Source organism: Larus michahellis, chromosome 14, assembly GCF_964199755.1.
Source record: "Larus michahellis chromosome 14, bLarMic1.1, whole genome shotgun sequence".
Lineage (NCBI taxonomy): Eukaryota > Metazoa > Chordata > Aves > Charadriiformes > Laridae > Larus > Larus michahellis.
In genome coordinates this window covers 3,048,730-3,067,874 of record NC_133909.1, presented here as the reverse complement: position 1 = coordinate 3,067,874, position 19,145 = coordinate 3,048,730, and the positions used below count along the sequence as shown (strand labels likewise).

Sequence of the window (19,145 nt, the reverse complement as noted above, 5' to 3'; positions counted from 1 at the left end):
CCATCCCTGGCTGGCACCGGGCTCCGCGGACGGGCTCCCCGCCGTGTCCCCGCAGCCCCCGGACCCTGCTCTGCCTCTGCCCCGTCTGCCCCGTCCCCTCTCGCTTCCCCCCACCTGAGCCGGGCTGAGCCCCTATTGCAGATTATTTCAGCGAGCGAGTAAAAATCCCCCCTTAATTGCAGATTATTTCAGCAAGCCAGTAAAAATACTCCTTAATCGCAGATTATTTCAGCAAGGAAATAAAAATCCGGCTCCGTGGCTACGTGTTTCGGCACGCCGGTCTCCAAAATACCCGCCACCGGCTGGTTCCGTCGCGCCGAACCCACCCCACTTCGCCGCAGCATCAACCCATTCAACCCCAACCCACGTGGGTGCTGAGCACCCACCGCAGCACCCAAAGCCGACGGAGCCACACGGGGTGAGAGCTTTGCTCCTTCCTGGCTCAAACTTCTGCTTCCTAGCCTTCAAAATGCCGTTTTTTTTTTTTAAATTATTTTCTGGGCGCACGAAGCAGCAGGACACCTCCCCTCTCCTCGCTGAGAGGTGGAGAAAGCTCTGAAGAACCCAACGGTGGGGAAGGGACCCTCCAGCCCTTCCGACATCCATCCCCGCCCCCCCCCCCCATTGCAAACACGGGGCAACCTGTGGGAAACCGTTGGGAGATGGCGCGGTGCCACGGCTGAGCCCCTGCGCCGCGAAGGGGAATTCATTTGCATGCCAAAGATGTAGTCGGGCGCTTTACAACACGGCGCGAGCATATCAATGTATTTGAATCTTCAATATCGCCCCAGCCATGGCCCGGCAGCGCGCTCCCCTCGGAGAAAATCCCCCCAGGGGTGGGCGGAGGGGGCGTTTGGTGGAAAAAGGTCCCAAGTAAAAGACGCCCGCGTGAAAGCTGGGGTGTCCCACGGGCAGGAAAATGCCGGAGAGCCAAAACGCGCCGAATTCAGGCGCACGGCGTATCTGCGGCGGAGTTTTCCCAGCCAAAACCGTGCTTGCCCGCGACAACAGGAAACTCGCGGGCTGTGTGACAAGTGTTGTGGCCTCTCCTTAGCTCTCTTACTGCCTCAATGGGTCCCGGGTGACTCCGCAATCAAGGTCCCATTCAAGCCAGGAAGAGTCGAATCCCGGGGATATGTGTTAGGCCAGCACTTTCCACTTCTCTTTCAGCTCATGGACACCTATAAATTTTCCAGAGACAGCGGTACAGTACATGCCTCCGCTGCCGCCACTTCCACAGACTCCTTAAAAGTAGTCCAGGACCCTGAGAAATTCATTATATTAAGCAATTAACAGCGATGCGTGTGAGTTCATGGACCTTCTCGCTGCCAAGGACCAGAACGCAAAATATATCACCCCTAGTCAAGGCAAGCGAGTCAAATTATTGGCAATAAATACATTTATTCCAAATGCTGACCCATCTGACATCCCTTTATTTAACACAGTTGCTGTAAAGGGGGGTTGGAATAAAGGGAAAACGAAGTCCGTGAGCCTTCATGCCTCCCTGCTTCTCTCCGCGGAGCTGGCTGGATTCCTGTCGCTATTATTAGTTGTTGCGATTGTTGTTGTTATTATTATTGTTATGATTATATGCATTTCATTCTCTTTTGGGTAATGAATAATTTATGACCCTGTCTCCATCCCCTTTCAATGGATTCACTATCCAGGGAGACTCGCTGAATAATTTGGATCATTCGTTTTCAAGTGCATGGGCTGCCGACAAATTGTTCGCTTTTCATTCCTGGGGACATTCATTGGTCACCCAAATCAGGGGATTTCTTTGGTTGCCCCAAGCACGTGATGTGCCGTCTGGGGTTTTGTCGGGATTTGGTTTTTCTTTTTGTTTTTCTTTTGTTTTTTCTTTTTTTTTTTTTTTTTTTTTTTGATTGGGTGAAACTTCGTGGAGACGAACAAATAGCTCATTTTTTTTTGGGGGGGGGGGAGTGCGGGGGGGGGGCTGGATTTCTGGAGAAATCAGTTTGCCAAATTTTTGTGAACATTTGGTGGTTTCACAGAGGCTCGCGAGAAGTAAATGCTACCGAGCGCATTAAACGTTATTTAACGTTTTCAAGACATCGCTATTTTTGGTGGTTTATTTGATCAAAACTTTTATACGGCTGATTATTAAGATTTTGCTTTCTCAGTGTTAACTGGAGAAATATTGCGGTATTAGACCTGGCAGCTTCTTTGCCTAGAATCCTGGGGGAAAGTGAATTTTCAAGACGTTTGCATTTGGGGATCTTTTTCTCTTAAAATCATGAGTGCCTGAATTAACCAGGGCTGGTTTCGGGACCCTGACGTGCCCTGATCCTGCACGGACTGTCCATCCCACAACAGGAGCATCCCCCAGCCCCGGGAGGGCTCCGACCTCGACAGGGATGCACACATGGTGCAGGGAGGATGAGCACCGTTCTTGGCTCTGCCACTGGACCACGGGATGGAGACGGATGATGCATCACCCCTGGTACCCGCAGTTTGTCTGGGAGGTGCCCGCTTGGGCAAGTCTCAGCAGATTTGCTGCCAGCTCCATGGAAAACATCAGGACATGCCATGGGCAGCTGCAGAATGAAGCGACAGCAAAGCTGGGTTGGTCCACGGACCCTCTTGGTCCTCCTACTGCTGTGGGATAGAATCATAGAACGGTCCAGGTTGGAAGGGACCTTTCAGATCATTCAGTCCAAACATCATAGAATCATAGAATCATAGAATGGTTTGGGTTGGAAGGGACCTTAAAGATCATCTAGTTCCACCCCCCCTGCCATAGGCAGGGACACCTCCCACTCAGAGCCCCGTCCAGCCTGGCCTTAAAAACTTCCAGGGATGGGGCTTCCACCACCTCTCTGGGCAACCTGGGCCAGTGTCTTACCACCCTCATGGTGAAGAACTTCTTCCTAACGTCCAGTCTCAATTGACCCATCTCTAGTTTTAATCCATTCCCTCTAGTCCTACCATTACCCGACATCCTGAAAAGTCCCTCCCCAGCTTTCTTGTAGGCCCCCTTAAGATACTGGTAGGCCACAATAAGGTCTCCTCGGAGCCTTCTTTTCTCCGGACTGAACAACCCCAGCTCTCTCAGTCTGTCTTCATAGGAGAGGTGCTCCAGCCCTCTGATCATCCTCGGGGCCCTTAACCCCACACTGACAAAACCCCCACTAACCCATGTCCCTCAGCACCACGTCTGCCCGGCTTTTCAATCCCTCCAGGGATGGTGACTCCACCACTGCCTTGGGCAGCCTGTTCCAAGGCTTCATAACCCTTTCAGTGTAAAAATTTTTCCTATTATCCGATCTAAACCTCCCCTGGCGCAACTTGAGGCCGTTTCCTCTTGTCCCATCGCCTGTTCCTTGGGAGAAGAGACGGCCCCCCCGGCTACCCCCTCCTTTCATACGCTGTGCCCAGAAATGCCACGGGCTAAATCCAGGTTCCCCTGGGAATTAGCAGGGCTGTGCATCGCCCCTCCGACTCACACCTTCCCGGCACCGTGTGGCGTGATTGCAACGCCAGAGACACAGAGCATGCAAGTCGCTCCCCGAGGAGGACAACCTCGCGGTCCCCGGGTCCCCTCCCTGCCCCGCACCGCCTGCCGCCTGCGCTGCCTGCTCGGCCCCGATTTACGAGCAGCGTGTGAAGGACAGACACTGGGCCGCTGGGCTGAACAATGCGGGAATATTAGCCGAGTTACAAAAACAAACAAACCAAACCCCGCCGGGAGCCCGTTTCATTTATCTTCTTTTGTCCAGTTTTGCTTCAGCGTGAAAGTCGCCCTTTCAAGTCCAGCAGTTGTGTTCCAGCCCCGGCGGGTAGCTGATCCAAAGCGTTACACTGAGAGCTTCCCAATGGCATGTTTGCACAGTTCAATTCATTTCTAAATATTCAGCGGAGTTTCCCTCCCTCCTACCCTCCCAGGACTTTTTGCCCAAGAGCCGAGGGTGTAAAGTACAGGGCCGGGGATACTGGTGCACAGAGCCTTTGTGTGCAAACACAAGCTGCTGTTTGTATTTGCCTTCACACTGTCAGAGCTCAATTGTGTGCGATGCAATACTGGCTACCAGTCTGCTTTCAATATCCGCTCGGCCATCCCGGCTGCCAGAGAGACGCTCCCCCTCCCCGGCCCGCTTTGAAGCAAAGTGATTTAATTTCATGAGACTTTCGGTAATCACGTTACAATCTCCAACATTAACCAGAACTGACTCCCTATTGCAAAAGGGCGGGCGGACGAGCGAGTAAACAGCCTGGCTCGGGACAGCCTGCAACGCCAAAGGAAGGCAAAACGCGGGACGGCTGCCCGGCTGGTTCTGCGCCGCTTATCAGATGAGGCTGGAAAACAACAGCCTCCTGCCAGCGCCAGGAGGGAACAGCCGGCTTTGGCCATCCCGAGGATGCTCTACGGGCTGCTCTGCTCTTCCCATGCACCACCATGGCTGATCTTGAAAACCAGACCTTTTTCTCCTATTCATAGCTCTACCCATCATGGAATCATGGAATCAATCATAGAATCACAGAATCAATCATAGAATCACAGAATGGTTTGGGCTGGAAGGGACCTTAAAGACCACCCAGTGCCACCCCCTGCCCTGGGCAGGGACACCTCCCACCAGCCCAGGTTGCTCCAAGCCCCGGCCAACCTGGCCTTGAACCCCTCCAGGGATGGGGCAGCCACAGCTGCTCTGGGCAACCTGGGCCAGGGGCTCACCACCCTCACAGCAAAGAATTTCTTCCTCAGATCTCATCTAAATCTCCCCTCTTCCAGTTTAAAACCCTTCCCCCTCGTCCCATGGCTCCCCTCCCTGATCCAGAGTCCCTCCCCAGTTTTCCTGGAGCCCCTTCAGGGACTGGAAGGGGCTCTAAGGTCTCCCCGGAGCCTTCTCTTCTCCAGGCTGAACCCCCCCAGCTCTCTCAGCCTGTCCTCACAGCAGAGGGGCTCCAGCCCTCCCAGCATCTCCGGGGCCTCCTCTGGCCCCGCTCCAACAGCTCCATGTCCTTCTTGTGCTGATCATTTACAGTGCCCTGATACCTCTCTCATGTCCCCCAGATTTCCTTCTGGGATAGGCTCCTTCTAGCTCTGCATTGCTACATGCTGAGGGGGCCATTGGTCCAGGAAGAGCCGGGCCCCCCCTGCCCGGGGAGCGGGGTCTAGGGAAGATCTCGCATGAAGAAGAGGAGGCTGAGAAGAGGGAGATTCAGGTGTCGCCTGCCTGCGCTGCCTCTCCCTCACCCCTCCTCACCGCCCTGCACGCATGGCTCAGCTCTTCCCAGAGCATCTCCTGACCAGCCGGAGATCCTATGCTGGATCCTGAAGGAAAGCACTTGTGGGGCTGCGGGTGCAAACCACTGGGCAACCCCCAGTGGGTGTAAAAAAAATCCCCTTTTCTCAGAAAATCTCAAAAATCCCTTGCTCTCTCCACCCGCTATGGTCTGACTGCCTAAGATTGACCCTTAAATTTCCACTTTGCTGACGTTAAGGAACATTAGTCCACACCGCGGAGCTGACATGAAAATAGTCAGACTCGGTCAAAATGAAGCGGAGATCGCAATGAGTGCAGCCTGGTAGGGTTCGGGGTGATGGATGGCTCTGACATACCACAGGGAAGACAACATGGACTCCTCATCCATCTTTCCATCCAAATCTGGGAACGTGGAGGACGCAGCCTGTGCAAAGCCGGTGACTGGGGATGGAACAGCTGGGCTTCGCCTGGCGCGAGCCGGGAGCTCGCAGACCCCGCAGGGAGATGGCACGCAGCCCGGAGAGCGCGCCGCGCAAAGCGGGGACTGCCGAGCCAAGCAGCTCGCCTCCCGCGTTTCCTCTCGAATTCCCACCTGGGACAAGGACGGAAAGAAATCCCCCCGCTCCCTCGCACCCGGAGAGTTGCCCTTCCCGCTCCGTCGCGCACCGTCATCGAATCCGCATCTACTTCTCTGCAATCAGAAAGCATTTCCCATCGCTCCAGCAAGTCAAAAAGAATAAATCTGCTGTAAAACCAACCTGCCGAGCCCGGCTGCTCACAGCCTGCGCCTGTGCTTCGGCCGCTCCTGCCCCTCGCGCTGGTTTTACCCTTTTCCAGGCGAATTTGAGGCGAAGGCTCCTGGCTCTGCACCCTCCTCTCCCCAGCCAGGGGAGATGCAACATCTTTGATCCTCAAGCGGGAAAAAAGTTTGTCTCTGAGACACCCCCGAGGCTGCTCGCCCCCACCCGCCCCGGCATTCCCACCTGCCTGCCCGCACAATCTCTTCCTCGCTGCTCATTTTTGGCAGAAGGCGGCAAAAGCCTGCTGGGCTCACCCTTTGCCAGCTCCTCCATCCCCAGGGGCACATTGCAGGAGGGGGTCGGGGGCTGCGGCTCCCCACGCAGCACCCTGCGGCACCCGCCCCAAGCTCGACGCAAGAGGGGGGTCCCTTTCCAGGTGATACCACAACCTGGGTGACAACGGCCGGTGGGCGATGCCAGAGGTCCCTTCCAGCCCATAAACCATACGCGAAATAATTTAGAAAGACCCCCCCCGCTTCCAGCAGGGTGTGAAATAGAGGTTTTTTCCCTTCCCAACCTCCAACCCTCTACCGGGGAGGGAGGTGCAGATAGGATTTTCAACCCTCCCATCATTCACAAGACACTTGGCAAAAGTTTGAAAGGAAAACTCCTGCCTGTCCCCTCCCTGCTCTCACCGCTGGGTGGGGGACACGAAACCGGGCTCTTTCCCCATTCCTTTCCTGGCTTGCTACTCTCCCTGACCACGCAGCCGGACACGAGATGCGTGTTGGGAGCAGCATCGGTTCTCTGCTTCCTTGGTGTTGTCGATGCAGCGCATCCCTCCAGTGCCAGCTGAGACCTCGGGGCACCCAGCACCGTCCCCGCTGAGCCCCGGGACGAAGCAGCCTCTCTGGTCGTATCACTCCGTGGGTTTTGAAACTCCACGAAAACCCGTGCTGTCCAAAATAAATCCATAAATCAAGCTCCCAGCTGAGCTGCGTGCCTCCTCCATCCCCGGACCCACTGCCGACGTGGGTCAGAACCCGGTTTTTTAGTATCTACCGAAAAAAAAAAAAAAAAGACAAGGTTTTTTCCTCCCCACCAGTTAATCCTTTGACTTCTGCTGAGCCTAACGCAAACTCCCGGCCGGCGTGTGGCTGAGCCCCTTCGTGCTGCTGATCTCGGCTCCCACCGGGGACAGAGCGAGAGCAGCCGAGCTCCCAGCTCCGCTCCCCCTGACAGCCTCCCCGGCCGCACCGGCGCAGAGCAGGAAAAGCCTCCCCGTCTCCTTATCAGTCCCCAGGGCATCCTAATCCCCCTATAAACGAAAGCTATTATACAGCTATCTTTTTAAAAGCCTGCCCATCGCTTCATCCAGGCAGCCCCGTCCTCGCCATCGGGAGATTTTGGGGAGCGTGGTTACCGGGGGTGAGACGTCGCCACCGGACAGAGGTGGGTTTGCACCGGGCGAGGATCTGGCCCTTTTCTTTACAAGATGGTGCTTTGATTCCCGCCGAGGGGCAGAGCCGTCTCCCCCGTAACGCCATGGTGGGCTCCCCACGCTGCCTGGTGGGAAGCAGCGGGGATGTGGCAGGGATGCTCGGGGAGGGGAGCAGAGGACATGTCCCCCGCTGACTGCAGCGGCAAAGGCCAAACGGCAGCCACCGCTCCGGGGACACCCTGGGGACGAAGCAGATGTGACAGCGTGGCTCTGCCGCTGCCAGACCCTTTCCCCAGGTCGAAGCTGTCTGTGCAGGGTGATGCGGGCAGCAAAGCCTCTGCCTCCCCTGCTGCTGCCTGAAAAATCGGGGGGACTTGTTTGGTGCGATCATGAAGATACCGCACATTAATGATCTCGGCAGGGTTGATGCCGGGGGCTGTGAAGCCCTCTCCCCCCACCCCCCCGCCCCCGGCGTGTTGAGGGCTCAGCCCTGCCGCGGGGAGGGCTGGTGTGTCCTGCGCTGCAGGCAGCCGGGTCGGTGCTTTCTCAGAAAAGCGGGATGTGGTGGGTCCTGGGGCTGGTCTGGGTTTATTTCTGCTGTTTGACAGCAACACGGGGCCAAAGGATGCGCAACCTCTGCAATGCTCTGAAGGCAACCCCCAACTGCTTCCAGATGTCCTCGGCCAAGATTTCCTTCGCCCTGCGTGCCCCCCCCAGGGAAAAACTGGCTGGGGAAGAAAAATATCTAGGGATGCCCCATCCCTGGAGGGGTTCAAGGCCAGGTTGGATGGGGCTTGGAGCAACCTGGGCTGGTGGGAGGTGTCCCTGCCTAGGGCAGGGGGGCTGGAATTAGGTGATCTTTAAGGTCCCTTCCAATTCTGACCATTCCATGATTCTATGATCACAGTACGCCAAAATCCTCCAAAGGGTCCCCAGGAAAACTTTGCTTCCACTCCTCACCCCCGGCATGCAATAGCCCGTAATAAGCGCAAAAGCCTCCAAAACCACTGTGCCAAAAAGCAGGGCATCCCAAAAGGGAGGCAGGAGAGACCCAGGGCCAAGGAAGGCGGCAACCTTCCCTGGTCAGAAAATCCGTCCGCCATCCCTGAGGACAAAGGGGAGATACATTAAGGCTGGAAAGGCAGGCTCATGAGTCCCAGCTGCCCACACTGCACAGGCCAGGTAGGAAAACCAGAACCCCCGGGAGCGTTTTCACAAGCAGGATTCCTGCAGGCAGCGGAGATTCCAGAGCCCTCGCAGCTCCTCTCTCCATCCTCGGAGAGGCAGCACGTCCCCCCGGGCGGTCACGGGGAGTTTGCCGAAGCGAGGACAGCGGAGGCTGAATAAGGATGACATGCTTTGGCCCAGAAAGAGGAGGGCAGAGATTAGCCGTGGACAAGCTCAAGGGAAGGCAAGTGTCCAACCCAGAGTGCCAAGCCTGGTTTTGTTTTAGCCTTAACTGCGCTTTTTTGTTTGTTTGTTTGTTGGTGTAAAAACCTTTCTGTTGGAAATCAGTTTAACTTTAAGCTTCCTGAGAATAAAAGCCTGTGAGAAAGCTCTGCCCATGCAGGGCCCACTTGGGAGGCTACAATGGGAGTCTCAGCAGCTTATGGGCCCATATTTCTATGGCTACAGCACCCATCTGCTCAGCAATACAGTGTTAGCCACAGCTCGCGCGATTCCCCATGCAGAACCACCCGCCGGGAGCCGCAGCAGGGCTGGGGGGCGAAGGACCTGCGGCTCCGCGGGCGGCACACGGTGCCACGAGGGGCCCAGGCCGCGCAGGGTCTGCTCCCGTTGCTGGCTGGTGCCACGTCGCTGGCGAAGCCGCCCCAGTTGCGGTGTTTCCCTCGACACAAGGATGCTGTGATACTGCTTCACGCCTCTCTCACCCCAAGTCCAAAGCATTTTGCACAGCCCCCCCTTTTACTCTCCATAAATGGGGAAACTGAGGCACGGGGGGACAAGACAAGCCTGGATCTGAGAAGTGATGCCTATTCCTAACATCCTCAGAAGGCAACAGGCAGAACCACACACAGCAGCTCCAAAACCCCCCTGTCAGCTCCAAACTCCCCCCTCCCCGCCTGCCTCAGACGAGGGGTAGGGTCGTGCTGTGCTGCCCAGCCCCAGGCAACAGCGTCTGTCTCAGACGGGCGGAGGGTGCTACACCCCGGGGATCCTGTGTGGGCACCCTGGGGATCCTATCCCATGTAGGATACCTTTGGATATCCTGCTCAGAGCCTCTTTGGTCGGATAAGAAATGTCCCTCCTTAACAAGGTGAGAAAGGATGTTTGCAACCTTCCCCATCCCTCTGGAAGAGATACGTAGGGCAAACTCCAGGGACACTAAGAGACCCCCCCTGTCTCCTCACAGAGGGATATACAAAGCCACTTAAGTCCCCTCTCTGACTCCTGTCCCACCACAGTGCCCGGAACTGAAGGGGAAGAGGGTGCTAATGGCCGTGCTCCTGCCCGACCAGGTCTCTGCCAGCTCTTCTGGTCCTACCCCTCCACTTCCTGCTCTGCTGCAGACGGAGCCCTCTCTTCCTCTGTCCCCTCTGAGACAGACCATTTGCAAAGCCCTGAATCACCACAGGAGGGGAGAAGACAACGCAAGGGACATCTCCCACCAGTCCGGTCCTTGCTGGTCTGGTGGGTCTCAGCCGCCATCAACCATTGTCACCCATGGACTTGCCCTGACTCCCCGCTCTGCTGCGTGCTCCCCGCGTGACTCGACCCTGCGGACGGGCATCGGGGGCCTCTCGCCCAGCCGAGCGATGGCTGCAGGCATGCTCCGGTGGACCCGAAAGCCATCAGTCACCACCAGTTTGACTCCTTGTCCCATTCGGAGGCCAAGGGGAATGGGAAGGAACTGTCTCGTAGGGCTACCCAACACCCCGCTGTGCCAGCCCTGCGGAAAACGGTTACAGATGGAATGAGAACCATGGAAAGTTTGGCGTTTTTTTTTTTTTTTTCAGTGGAGATGATAAATGCAGGCTGAAGAAAAGGGATCACCTAAATTTAATAAGGGACACGAGGAACTCCCTGAGAGGCAATCCTGCAGTCCTCACATCCCTCTGCAGGACCCGAGCGCGCAGAGCTCGCTGCTGTGGAAGGATTTGATTTCCCCGGCTGTGATGGGGGCGGAGGGGAGCCCACGGCTGTTTTAGTAAGCACTGCCCTGCAAACGCCTCCCTGGACCACCACTGAGATGATAAAGCCCCAGGTTTGTCTGGAAGGAAGTTTTTCGTTGGGAATGTTTGGCAGGCTGTTCTCTGGCAGTTCCCGGTCCCTTCTGTGTCTGAGACGAAGTTTCCTTTTAGCTGGAGGAGAGACTTGCTCGCAAATCGCTCTGACATGAGACACATCCCAGCCTGGGAACCCTCCTGCAGCGCGCACCGCAGCACAGAGCCTGTCTAACACCAGGCTTGTGCCAAATCCCCTATCGGAAAACACAAGATGTTTCCTTTCTCTCCCTGCAATCGCCCTTGTTTATTGTTAAACGCTCTCTCGGCATCGCGTAGGGGCCAAAACTTGAGCGGCGCCCGGCACCTGCAGACACCGCTGACGTCAGGCAGACCTGCAGGTGCCGGGCGCATCTCCCGGCCCCGCGGGGAACGGGCTGCGGAGCACCGGAGCCGGCACTGGGAACCGAGTCCGGAGGTTGTTCCCAAAGCGCCTGTCAGCGGGCTGCAGCCTGGGTTTGTCTGGTAGCGCTTTCTCCGGCCAAGGCAAACGCAAAGGTATTTTATGCAAACTAAAGGGAATATTCAAAGCCCGTGTTCATTTCCAGCACTCAAAATAACGCCGCGGATCGTGAGAAATTGTGCAATGGTGTCGATTGCACTTTATTGATGTCGCTAAATCTGGTCCAAGCCCTGCCTGCGCTTTCATGCGTCTACACGAGCTCACCAGCAGTTAAGCTCTGACATTTTAGTTCAGGCCCTTTCCAGCTGCAGACTCCTCTTGCTGGGGAGCTGGAAGCTTCATCGGGACACGCTGGGTTGGAGACGTGGGGCTTGGGCTGGACCAACGCTGAGCAAACGGAGCCGGCCCGACGGCGCTGGAGGGAGGGAGGATGGAGAACAGACCTCCGAGCTTGTCTCTGAGCTGTGTCCTCCCTGGAGCATGTTAGCTCCCAGGCGCCCGGCCAAAGCCGGGCTGTAAGGCCAAGCTCTACGTGGATGAGTTATTTGCCAGGTAAAGTTGATGGGAACCTGGATCTGTGAAAAGCTCTGCTGGCCGGGCTCCTTCTGCAGGAGCAGGTCCCTGGAGAACATCTCCTTGGGCCTGGCCATGTCCTCTCCTTGTGCGGTGCCCGGGCTCTCACAGGCAGCAAGAAGTGATAAAGAAAAATTAGATCTGGCTGGCGAGAAACGTTCCCGTGGGAAATTTTGACTTTTTGTCAGAAACTCCAACGTGTGTCTTTTTCAGCCCCAAATAAGCATGAATAGGAACAAAGATTCGGTTTTGGCAGGGGGAATGGGCTTACCAAAGAGAACACCCAAATTTTTAAGCAAAGCAGACACATTCTATCATTTTTCTCCCTGATTGAAAAAAAAAAAACCAAACCAAAACACCGCAATTTTCCAGGAAAAAAAAAAAAGTAAATTCAGTGAAAAAAATTGCAATCGGTTCTGAAACTACTGCCTGGGGCAAATTCAGCTAATTTGGCTAATTCACATATTGCCTCACCGCTGCCGCTCGGGAGGGTTTGGTTTCCCTCTCAAGAGGTTGGAGATGCCTCCAGCGCGCAGCCAGCAGCATCGCCACCAGCTCCACGCTCATCCCCTGCCTCTGCCGGGCCAAGGCTGGACCCGGAGCCCTCGGGTCACCGCAAAGCCTGATTTTCCCTCTGGATTTAGAAGAGAAACCAGGGTGGGCTGATGGTCATGAGCAAGTGGGTGGGAGCTGAATAGGGTTATTGTGATCTTTATCTAGGGGGATTATTCCAGGCAGCGTGGGCTTGGCAGGGCAACGCAGTTGTTTGGCCGTGGTTGGTTGCGCGGGCTGATAGGTACGGCCCCAGGGAACGTTGCAGCAGAAACGGGCTCAGGAAAATTATTTTACGGTAGCTTCGTCCTCGGAAAACATTCACTTCCCAGCAAAGTCGGCGGAAAAGGAAAAAACTATGCGATTTTTGTTTGCAGAAGTCTGACACGGCTAGGGTTGCGCGCGGTCTGAAATGCAAAGCCTGGCACAAAAGTTGCACATTTTACTGGAAACTGGGAACTTGTTTCCTTTTTATTGGAAATAAATTGGAAGGGAGAAGGGCGGTAAGTGCATGGGGCCAGCATAATAACTGGACAGAGGCATTTTCAGGAGCATTTCAGGATCCTGCAGAATAGACCAAGGGCCCAATAGCACCCTGAGATCGCACCAAATTTTACGGCATCGCTGATAGCGGTAACTCCTCCTGCACGCAGGGAACTCGTCCCTGCCTGCGAGACGGGGACGGAGGCCTGGGGGGAGCCGAGCCCCTCCTGCTCCCCTGGACCAGCTACTGAGGAACAGGCAGCGCTGGGCGCGCACGGGGGACGCGATGGGAAATAATCAAGACGGGGATAACAATCAAGACCCCGATCTCTGCCGGCCAGAGGGACCCCGCCGGGAGAGAAGAACCCCAAACCCTGTGATAAAGCCCCGGCTGGGCGCTGTGGGCACATCCGAGCGGCACTCACCGCCTTCCCCGCCGGGAAACGGCATCTCCCCGCCGCTTCCTCCCCGCGCCGCTGCCGCCCCCGGGGCCGCGCCCGCTCCGCCCCGACTGAGCCGCAGCCCGGCGGGGAGCGGAGGCTCCGGGCTGAGGCAGAGCATCGCCGCCCGCTGCCGGGACTCCCGCACCTTCCCCCGCCGCCGCCACCGCCTGTGTCCCGGGGGCCACTGGGCTGCGGGACCCCTCTCCCCGCCGGATAACCCAGGCTCGGCCGTGCCTCGGTGTTGAAGGCGCCGGCGAAAAAATTGCACTCTCTGCAAGCGACACATCTGATTGTGATTTGGGGGGGTGGGGGGAAAGAAAGGAGGAGAAGGGGAAAAAAAAAAAGGAGAAGAAAAAAAAAGAAAAAAAAAAACCCAAGCCTGGCCCTCGGCGAGGATTTTTTTTTTCCTATCGTCGGAGCTGCAAATATTTTGGAAGACGGGGCCGTGTTTTCCGTATAAACAAGGCGGCGTCGGCGGGCGGCGGGGACGCGCTCCGCGGGGCCGGGGGTCCCGGCGCGCAGAGCCGAGCCGAGCCGAGCCCGGGGCGCATCCCGGGTCCCCCCCAGCCACCGGCGCACGGTCCCAGGGGCTGGCACCGGCCCCCTAAACCGCGGCGAGGCGGGGACCGGCAGCGCACCGGGATGCCGCTGGGGAGCCCGGGGTGGGAGGTCGGGGGGAGCCGTCGGCAAGATGTGCGGGCGCTCAAGGGCACCCCAAACCCTTCACCCTTGGCCACCCCAGGCAGAGGCGAGAGACCCCCCTTCTCCCTCCGTGGACAGCCTGGACGCTGGGGCTTGCTTACAGCCAGGACGGCGCGGGTTTCTCGCCCGAGACGGAGCGAACCGGCTGCTCCCCGGTTCTCATTTGGCCTTGGGGCTCGTTCAAGTCCCCGCCGTCCGGCCACCGCTCCCCCGGGGCCGCCCGCCCCCCCTGAGGAGGCAGCGACGGGAGCCGCCGGCTTTGCCGAGCCCTCCCCAGCGCCCGGCCGCCTTCTCCCTGCGGGGAGGACCGGGGCCCGTCCCCGTCCCGTCCGGGCGCAGAGCCTCTCGGGCGAGCTGGAGGCTTTGCGGCGGACCTCTGAGCCGGTGCCCCGGGGAAGGGAACAGGGCTCCTGGCGAGCTCCGGGGTCCCCGGACCGGACCCCGCTCCGTGCGCTGCCAGACCCCCGGTCGGGGGCTGCTCGGGCCGGGAGACCCTTCCCAGGCAGCCAGGGCTCCTCAGCGCTTCTCCGGACACGAACGGTGTTTTCCCGGTCTCCTGAATGTCCTTTCTCCCCACTCCTGAGGTCCTTGGTGTGCCCCCGAGTCTCCCGCTGTCCCCTGCTGTCCCCTGCAGAGTCCCCCGCTGCACCGCGTCCTCTGATCCCGCGTCCCTCCGTGTCCCCTGCCCCGCTCTCCCGGGTGCCTGCGGTGTCCCCCGTCCCATTCCACCGTCGCTCTCGGTATCCCCTGCCCTAAATTCCTGTTCCTCGCCGTCCCCTGTCCGGTGCTCCCCAGCTCCCCGTGTCCCCTGCTCTGCACCTCGGCGTCCCTCGGTGTTGTCACCAGCGCGCTGCCGGGCGCCTCGGTGTCCCCATTCCCTGCGCTTCCAAATGCCTTCACATTCCCTGCTCTGCCCTTCTGGGTCACTCTGTGTCCCCTCCTTTGCCCTACGCTCCCGCGTATCTCAGTGTCGTTCCTCTGTCCTGTTCTCCATCTCCCTGCGTGTGCCTATCCCGCTCCCTGTGTCCCTGGATGTCCCCGCGCTGCTCGCCATGTCCCTGGATGTCCCCATGCCTTTCTCTCCCCCTCCCTTGCCGAGTCCTGGATGTCCCCATGCCTTTTGCTCCCCGTCCCTTGCCGAGTCCTGGATGTCCCCATGCCTTTCGCTCCCCGTCTCTGAAGGTCCTTTGTCGGGTCCTGGGTGTCCCCAAGCCTTTTTGCTCCTTGTCCCTTGCCGAGTCCTGGACGTCCCCCTGCCTTTCTCTCCCCGTCCCTTTCCGAGTCCTGGATGTCCCCATGCCTTTCACTCTCTGTCCTGAAGGTCCCTTGCCGGGTCCTGGATGTCCCTCTGCCTTTCGATCCCTGTTCCTTGCCGGGTCCTGTATGTCCCGAAGCCTTTTCTCTCCCCGTCCCTGAAGGTCCCTTGCCGAGTCGTGGATGTTCCCAAGCCTTTCGTTCTCCGTCCCCTGCAGGGTCCTGGATGACCCCAAACTTTTTGCTCTCCGTCCCTGAAGATCCCTTGCCGGGTCCTGGATGCCCTTCTGCCTTTTGATCCCTGTCCCTTGCCGGATCCTGGATGTCCCCATGCCTTTCGCTCCCTGTCCCTTGCCGGGTCCTGTATGTCCGGAAGCCTTTTCCCTCCCCGTCCCTGAAGGTCCCTTGCCGGGTCCTGGATGACCCCGAGCCTTTCGCTCCCTGTCCCCTGACGGGTCCTTCGCTCTCCCCTCCCTCTCCCTGTCCTTCCGGGGACTTCCGCGCCCTCTCCCCATCCTTCCCCCCGCCTCTGCCGGAGCGTCCGTGCCCGCGGCGTGGGACTCACCCACGCACTCGTTGGCCTCCCGGGCGGTCGCTCTCTGCCAGGGCCGGTCGTAGTGGAAGGGCTTGCAGCGGTCGCACTCGGGGCCGGCCGTGTTGTGCTTGCAGTCGCACACCAAGCTGTCGTCGCGGTCCCGGACGCAGCGCGACGCGTGGCCGTTGCACTTGCACCGCCCGCCGACCTGCAAGTCGGAGACGGCGTAGAAGTAGGAATCGCGGGCCAGCTCGGAGTCGTCCTCGCTCTCGTCGCCGAAGGTGTGGAGGCGGCTGAAGGTGACCCTGATGTCGGTGGCCGTCACCCAGTCCTGCAGGACGGGCGAGTTGTCGAAGTCGTGGGCGGTGGGGCGGCCGTCCAGGGTGCTGAAGGCGATGAGGCCGCCGGAGAGGGGCCGCACGTCGGTGTGCGAGTCGGTGCAGACCGCCTCCTGCTCGTTCTGCTTGGTGATGGCGGCGCGGCTGGGCTTGTTGTACATCTTGCGGCACTGCGTGGAGTAGAACTGGAAGGGCACCCAGGTCTTGCCGTAGTCCATGGACTTGTGGATGGCCATGGACTCCGGGCGCGGCGAGCAGAACTGCAGGCTGACGTAGGTCACCTCGAATTTCTTGCCCAGGGAGAGGGTGAGGGTGACGTTATGGGGGTACTGGACGTAGCTGTCGGACTGCCAGCAGGTCAGGTTGTGCGGGTTGTTGAGGTCGGTGAGGAAGGAGGGCGGGTGGGCGCGCTTGGGGTCGGAGGCGTTGCAGAGGTGGCAGGAGCGGATCTGCTCCTCGCCCTTCTCCGTCACCACGCAGTACCGCGACGGCGGCTTCCCGCAGGTGCTCGACACCTTCACCTCCTTCCCGAAGGCCGAGTTGACGAAGTCGGGGATGCAGCGGCGGGGCAGCCCGTGCTCGTCGTAGCAGGGGTCGGGCTGAGCCGTCTGCACGGCGAACATGCTCACGCCGTGGTAGCCCCCGCGCAGGGGCTGCGCCAGCCACGCCGCCGCCAGCAGCAGGGCCAGCGGCGCCTCCGCGCCCCTCCGCGGCATCCTGCGCAACCTCGGCGCGGCCTGGGGGGAGCGCAGGGAGGGAGGGAGGGAGGGAGGGACGGGAGCCGCCGCTCTAGCGCGCAGCTCCGCGGGGCGACTTAGCCGACGGACGCGGTGCCGGCGGCTCAGGGAGCGCGGAGCATCGCCCGCCCCGCGGCCAGCCCCGCGGAGAAAGGGGAGACGGCGGCGGCGGCGGCACCACAAAAGTGGGGCTGGCGGCGGGGCTGGGTCCCGCCTGCCTCCCGCCCCGGCTCTCGCACGGAGAATGACTGGCGGTCCCAGCCCCCGCCGCGTTTGAGGTCATGCTAAAGGAGTGACATCGCGCTCAAGGAACAGAACAACGACATCCACTGGCGGCTCAGCCAGAGACACGCACAGGCCTCGGGGAGGGCGGGGGGGGGGATGGGAGAGGGACGGAGCCCGCCCCGACACCGCGGCGATGGGCGCCAGCGCCGCCGCGGGGCTCCCGAGCCGCCCCGAGGAGCCGGGGAAGGGCTCTCCTTCTCCCCGCCCCGCCCCGCTGTGGCCCGACGGGGCTGGGGGAGCCCGGGGCTGTCCCCAGCGTCGGGAGATGCTCCGTGGGCATGGGGCGGGGAGAGGGAGCGAGCGGCCGGGACGAGGCCCCCCCCCCTCGCCTACCTGCGGGGACACCGAGAAGGTCAGGATCGGACCCTCGCCCAAATGGTCGCTGCTGGCCTCCCCTCCTCTAACCAGGCCAGATCGGGCCTGACCCCCTCAGCTGGGTTGGGAGGGGGGGTCCAGGGCAGAGGCACCGTCCGGGCCCGGAGCCCGCCTGAGCACCGGCCCGGCCCGAGGGGGCTCCCGGCGGGTGTCGGCCCGGAGCGTTCTCCCCTGGGAAAGAAAACCCGATGCGGGGATGTTTAACTGGGGGGAAATCTCGAGACCTTGAGCACGACACGGGAACTAAAGGGCCTGGTGACCCCCGGCAGGTTGTTTTAGGGGGCTGATCTGGGCGAAGGGGTGGTTTCCCCGGCACGGCCCGGGCACACGGTTTGCAACTTGTCGGTTTGCAGTTTGTCGCCTCTCCCCTTAAAGCGAGGACGGGGTTAAAGGGCGGTACTTGTCCCGCACCGGGCCGTGCCCCAGCCCCAGGCTCCCCTTCCCGGTGCCGGCCGGGCCGCCCCCCGACGGCCGCCCTCCCTCGGGGTCCGCTCCGGCTCGGCCCTTCCCCGGGTCGTCCCGGCCGGGAACACCCCGACGTGCCGGCCCCGGGGGACGCTACCGAGATCCCGAAGAGAAGGTCCCGGGAGGGAGCGGAGGGGTTTCCCTCCTGCGGCTGCCGGCCGCCCTGCTAGCCCCCCTTCCCTCCCTCCTTCATTAAAAGGGCACTTTTATTTTTCCAACGGAGGTGCCCTCTCCCGGAGCGCTGCCCACGCCGTGTCACTCAAGCGGCCGGGCCCTGGCACGGCGGTGCCGTCCCCTCCCCGGCGACCCCCGGCGGGGCGGCCCGAGGGGACGGGGGCTGCCCGGGCAGCGGTGAGCCCCGGGCCGGCCTCCGCCCCCTCCCCTCCGCCCGCCCCTCTCCCCGCTTTGAATTCCTTGCCACCGAGCTGAATAAAAGTGGTTGTTGTAAATTGAATTAGTGCCTGATTAATCTGCTCCCGGGCCTGCTAGCCCAGCGGGGCGTCTTTGGCAATGCAACCGCCTTCCCTGCAGGGCAGCGGGGCTCCGCAGCCTCCCTGCCCCCATCGCTCCCCCCGGATCCCCCCCATCCACACCCCCCCACCCCCACCCCCCCCAGCCCCGCCGCTGCCGGGATTTGTTAACTCTTCCCCCGGGAAACAGCCCTTCCGACCCGTTCCCGAAGGCCGGAGGAAGAGGGATGGGTGGGTGTGAGGATGCTGTCGGCCGGGGACTGGGGGGGTCCCAGTCCTGCTGGTCCCACGCAGTCCGGCACACCCGGTCACACACAGGCACAGTCCCGGTGGATCGCGGTCCCGGAGAGATTTTACTCCCCGCTCTTAAATTGCAGCCCGATTTGCAGGATGAGAGGGGGGGTGGTGGTGGGGGGGTGTTTCCGGTGATACCTGGAGGGGCTCTAAGGAGGGAGGGGGCGGAATTCAGTTCCGAGCCTGCCCAGTTGACGCCCGCCGGAGGTACCGCCGTGGCCGGTGCATCTGGCGAGCCCCCGGCGACCCCAGGTCTGCTTTGCCCAGCCAGGCGCCCCAAATCCGGACCCGTGACCCCCCCGGGTGCCTGCTGTGACCATCCCCACTCGTCGTGTCTCAGCCCCGGCTCTGCCCACCCGGTGCTTCCCCTCCGGCTACGCGTGTCTGACACCAGCCCTTCCCGGGGGGGGTTCCGTCCGCCGGTGTGCGGGCCGTGCGGGGGCGTCCAGTGTCGCCGCGTGCGGGGCTCCTGTGCCCGGGGTCCGGCTCGGAGCGAAGCAGGACCGGCGTTTCCCTCGGGTTTGGGGAAAAATGCGGGTTTGGCTCCGGCTCCCCCCGACCCCCCGCGACCCTCTCGCCGGCAGG

General features: G+C 60.3%; 1 protein-coding gene across 1 annotated transcript in view; it reads right to left on the bottom strand.

Annotated features, from left to right (window-relative positions):
• NTN1 (netrin 1) overlaps positions 1-16,888 on the bottom strand; it is a 115,985-nt gene extending 99,097 nt beyond the window's left edge. Inside the window, exon 1 of the mRNA XM_074607370.1 lies at positions 15,627-16,888. Coding sequence (XP_074463471.1) covers positions 15,627-16,650 — 1,024 coding nt within the window. The 5' untranslated portion in view covers positions 16,651-16,888. The remainder of the gene's footprint in view (positions 1-15,626) is intronic.
• Between the last annotated feature and the right edge of the window lie 2,257 nt (positions 16,889-19,145).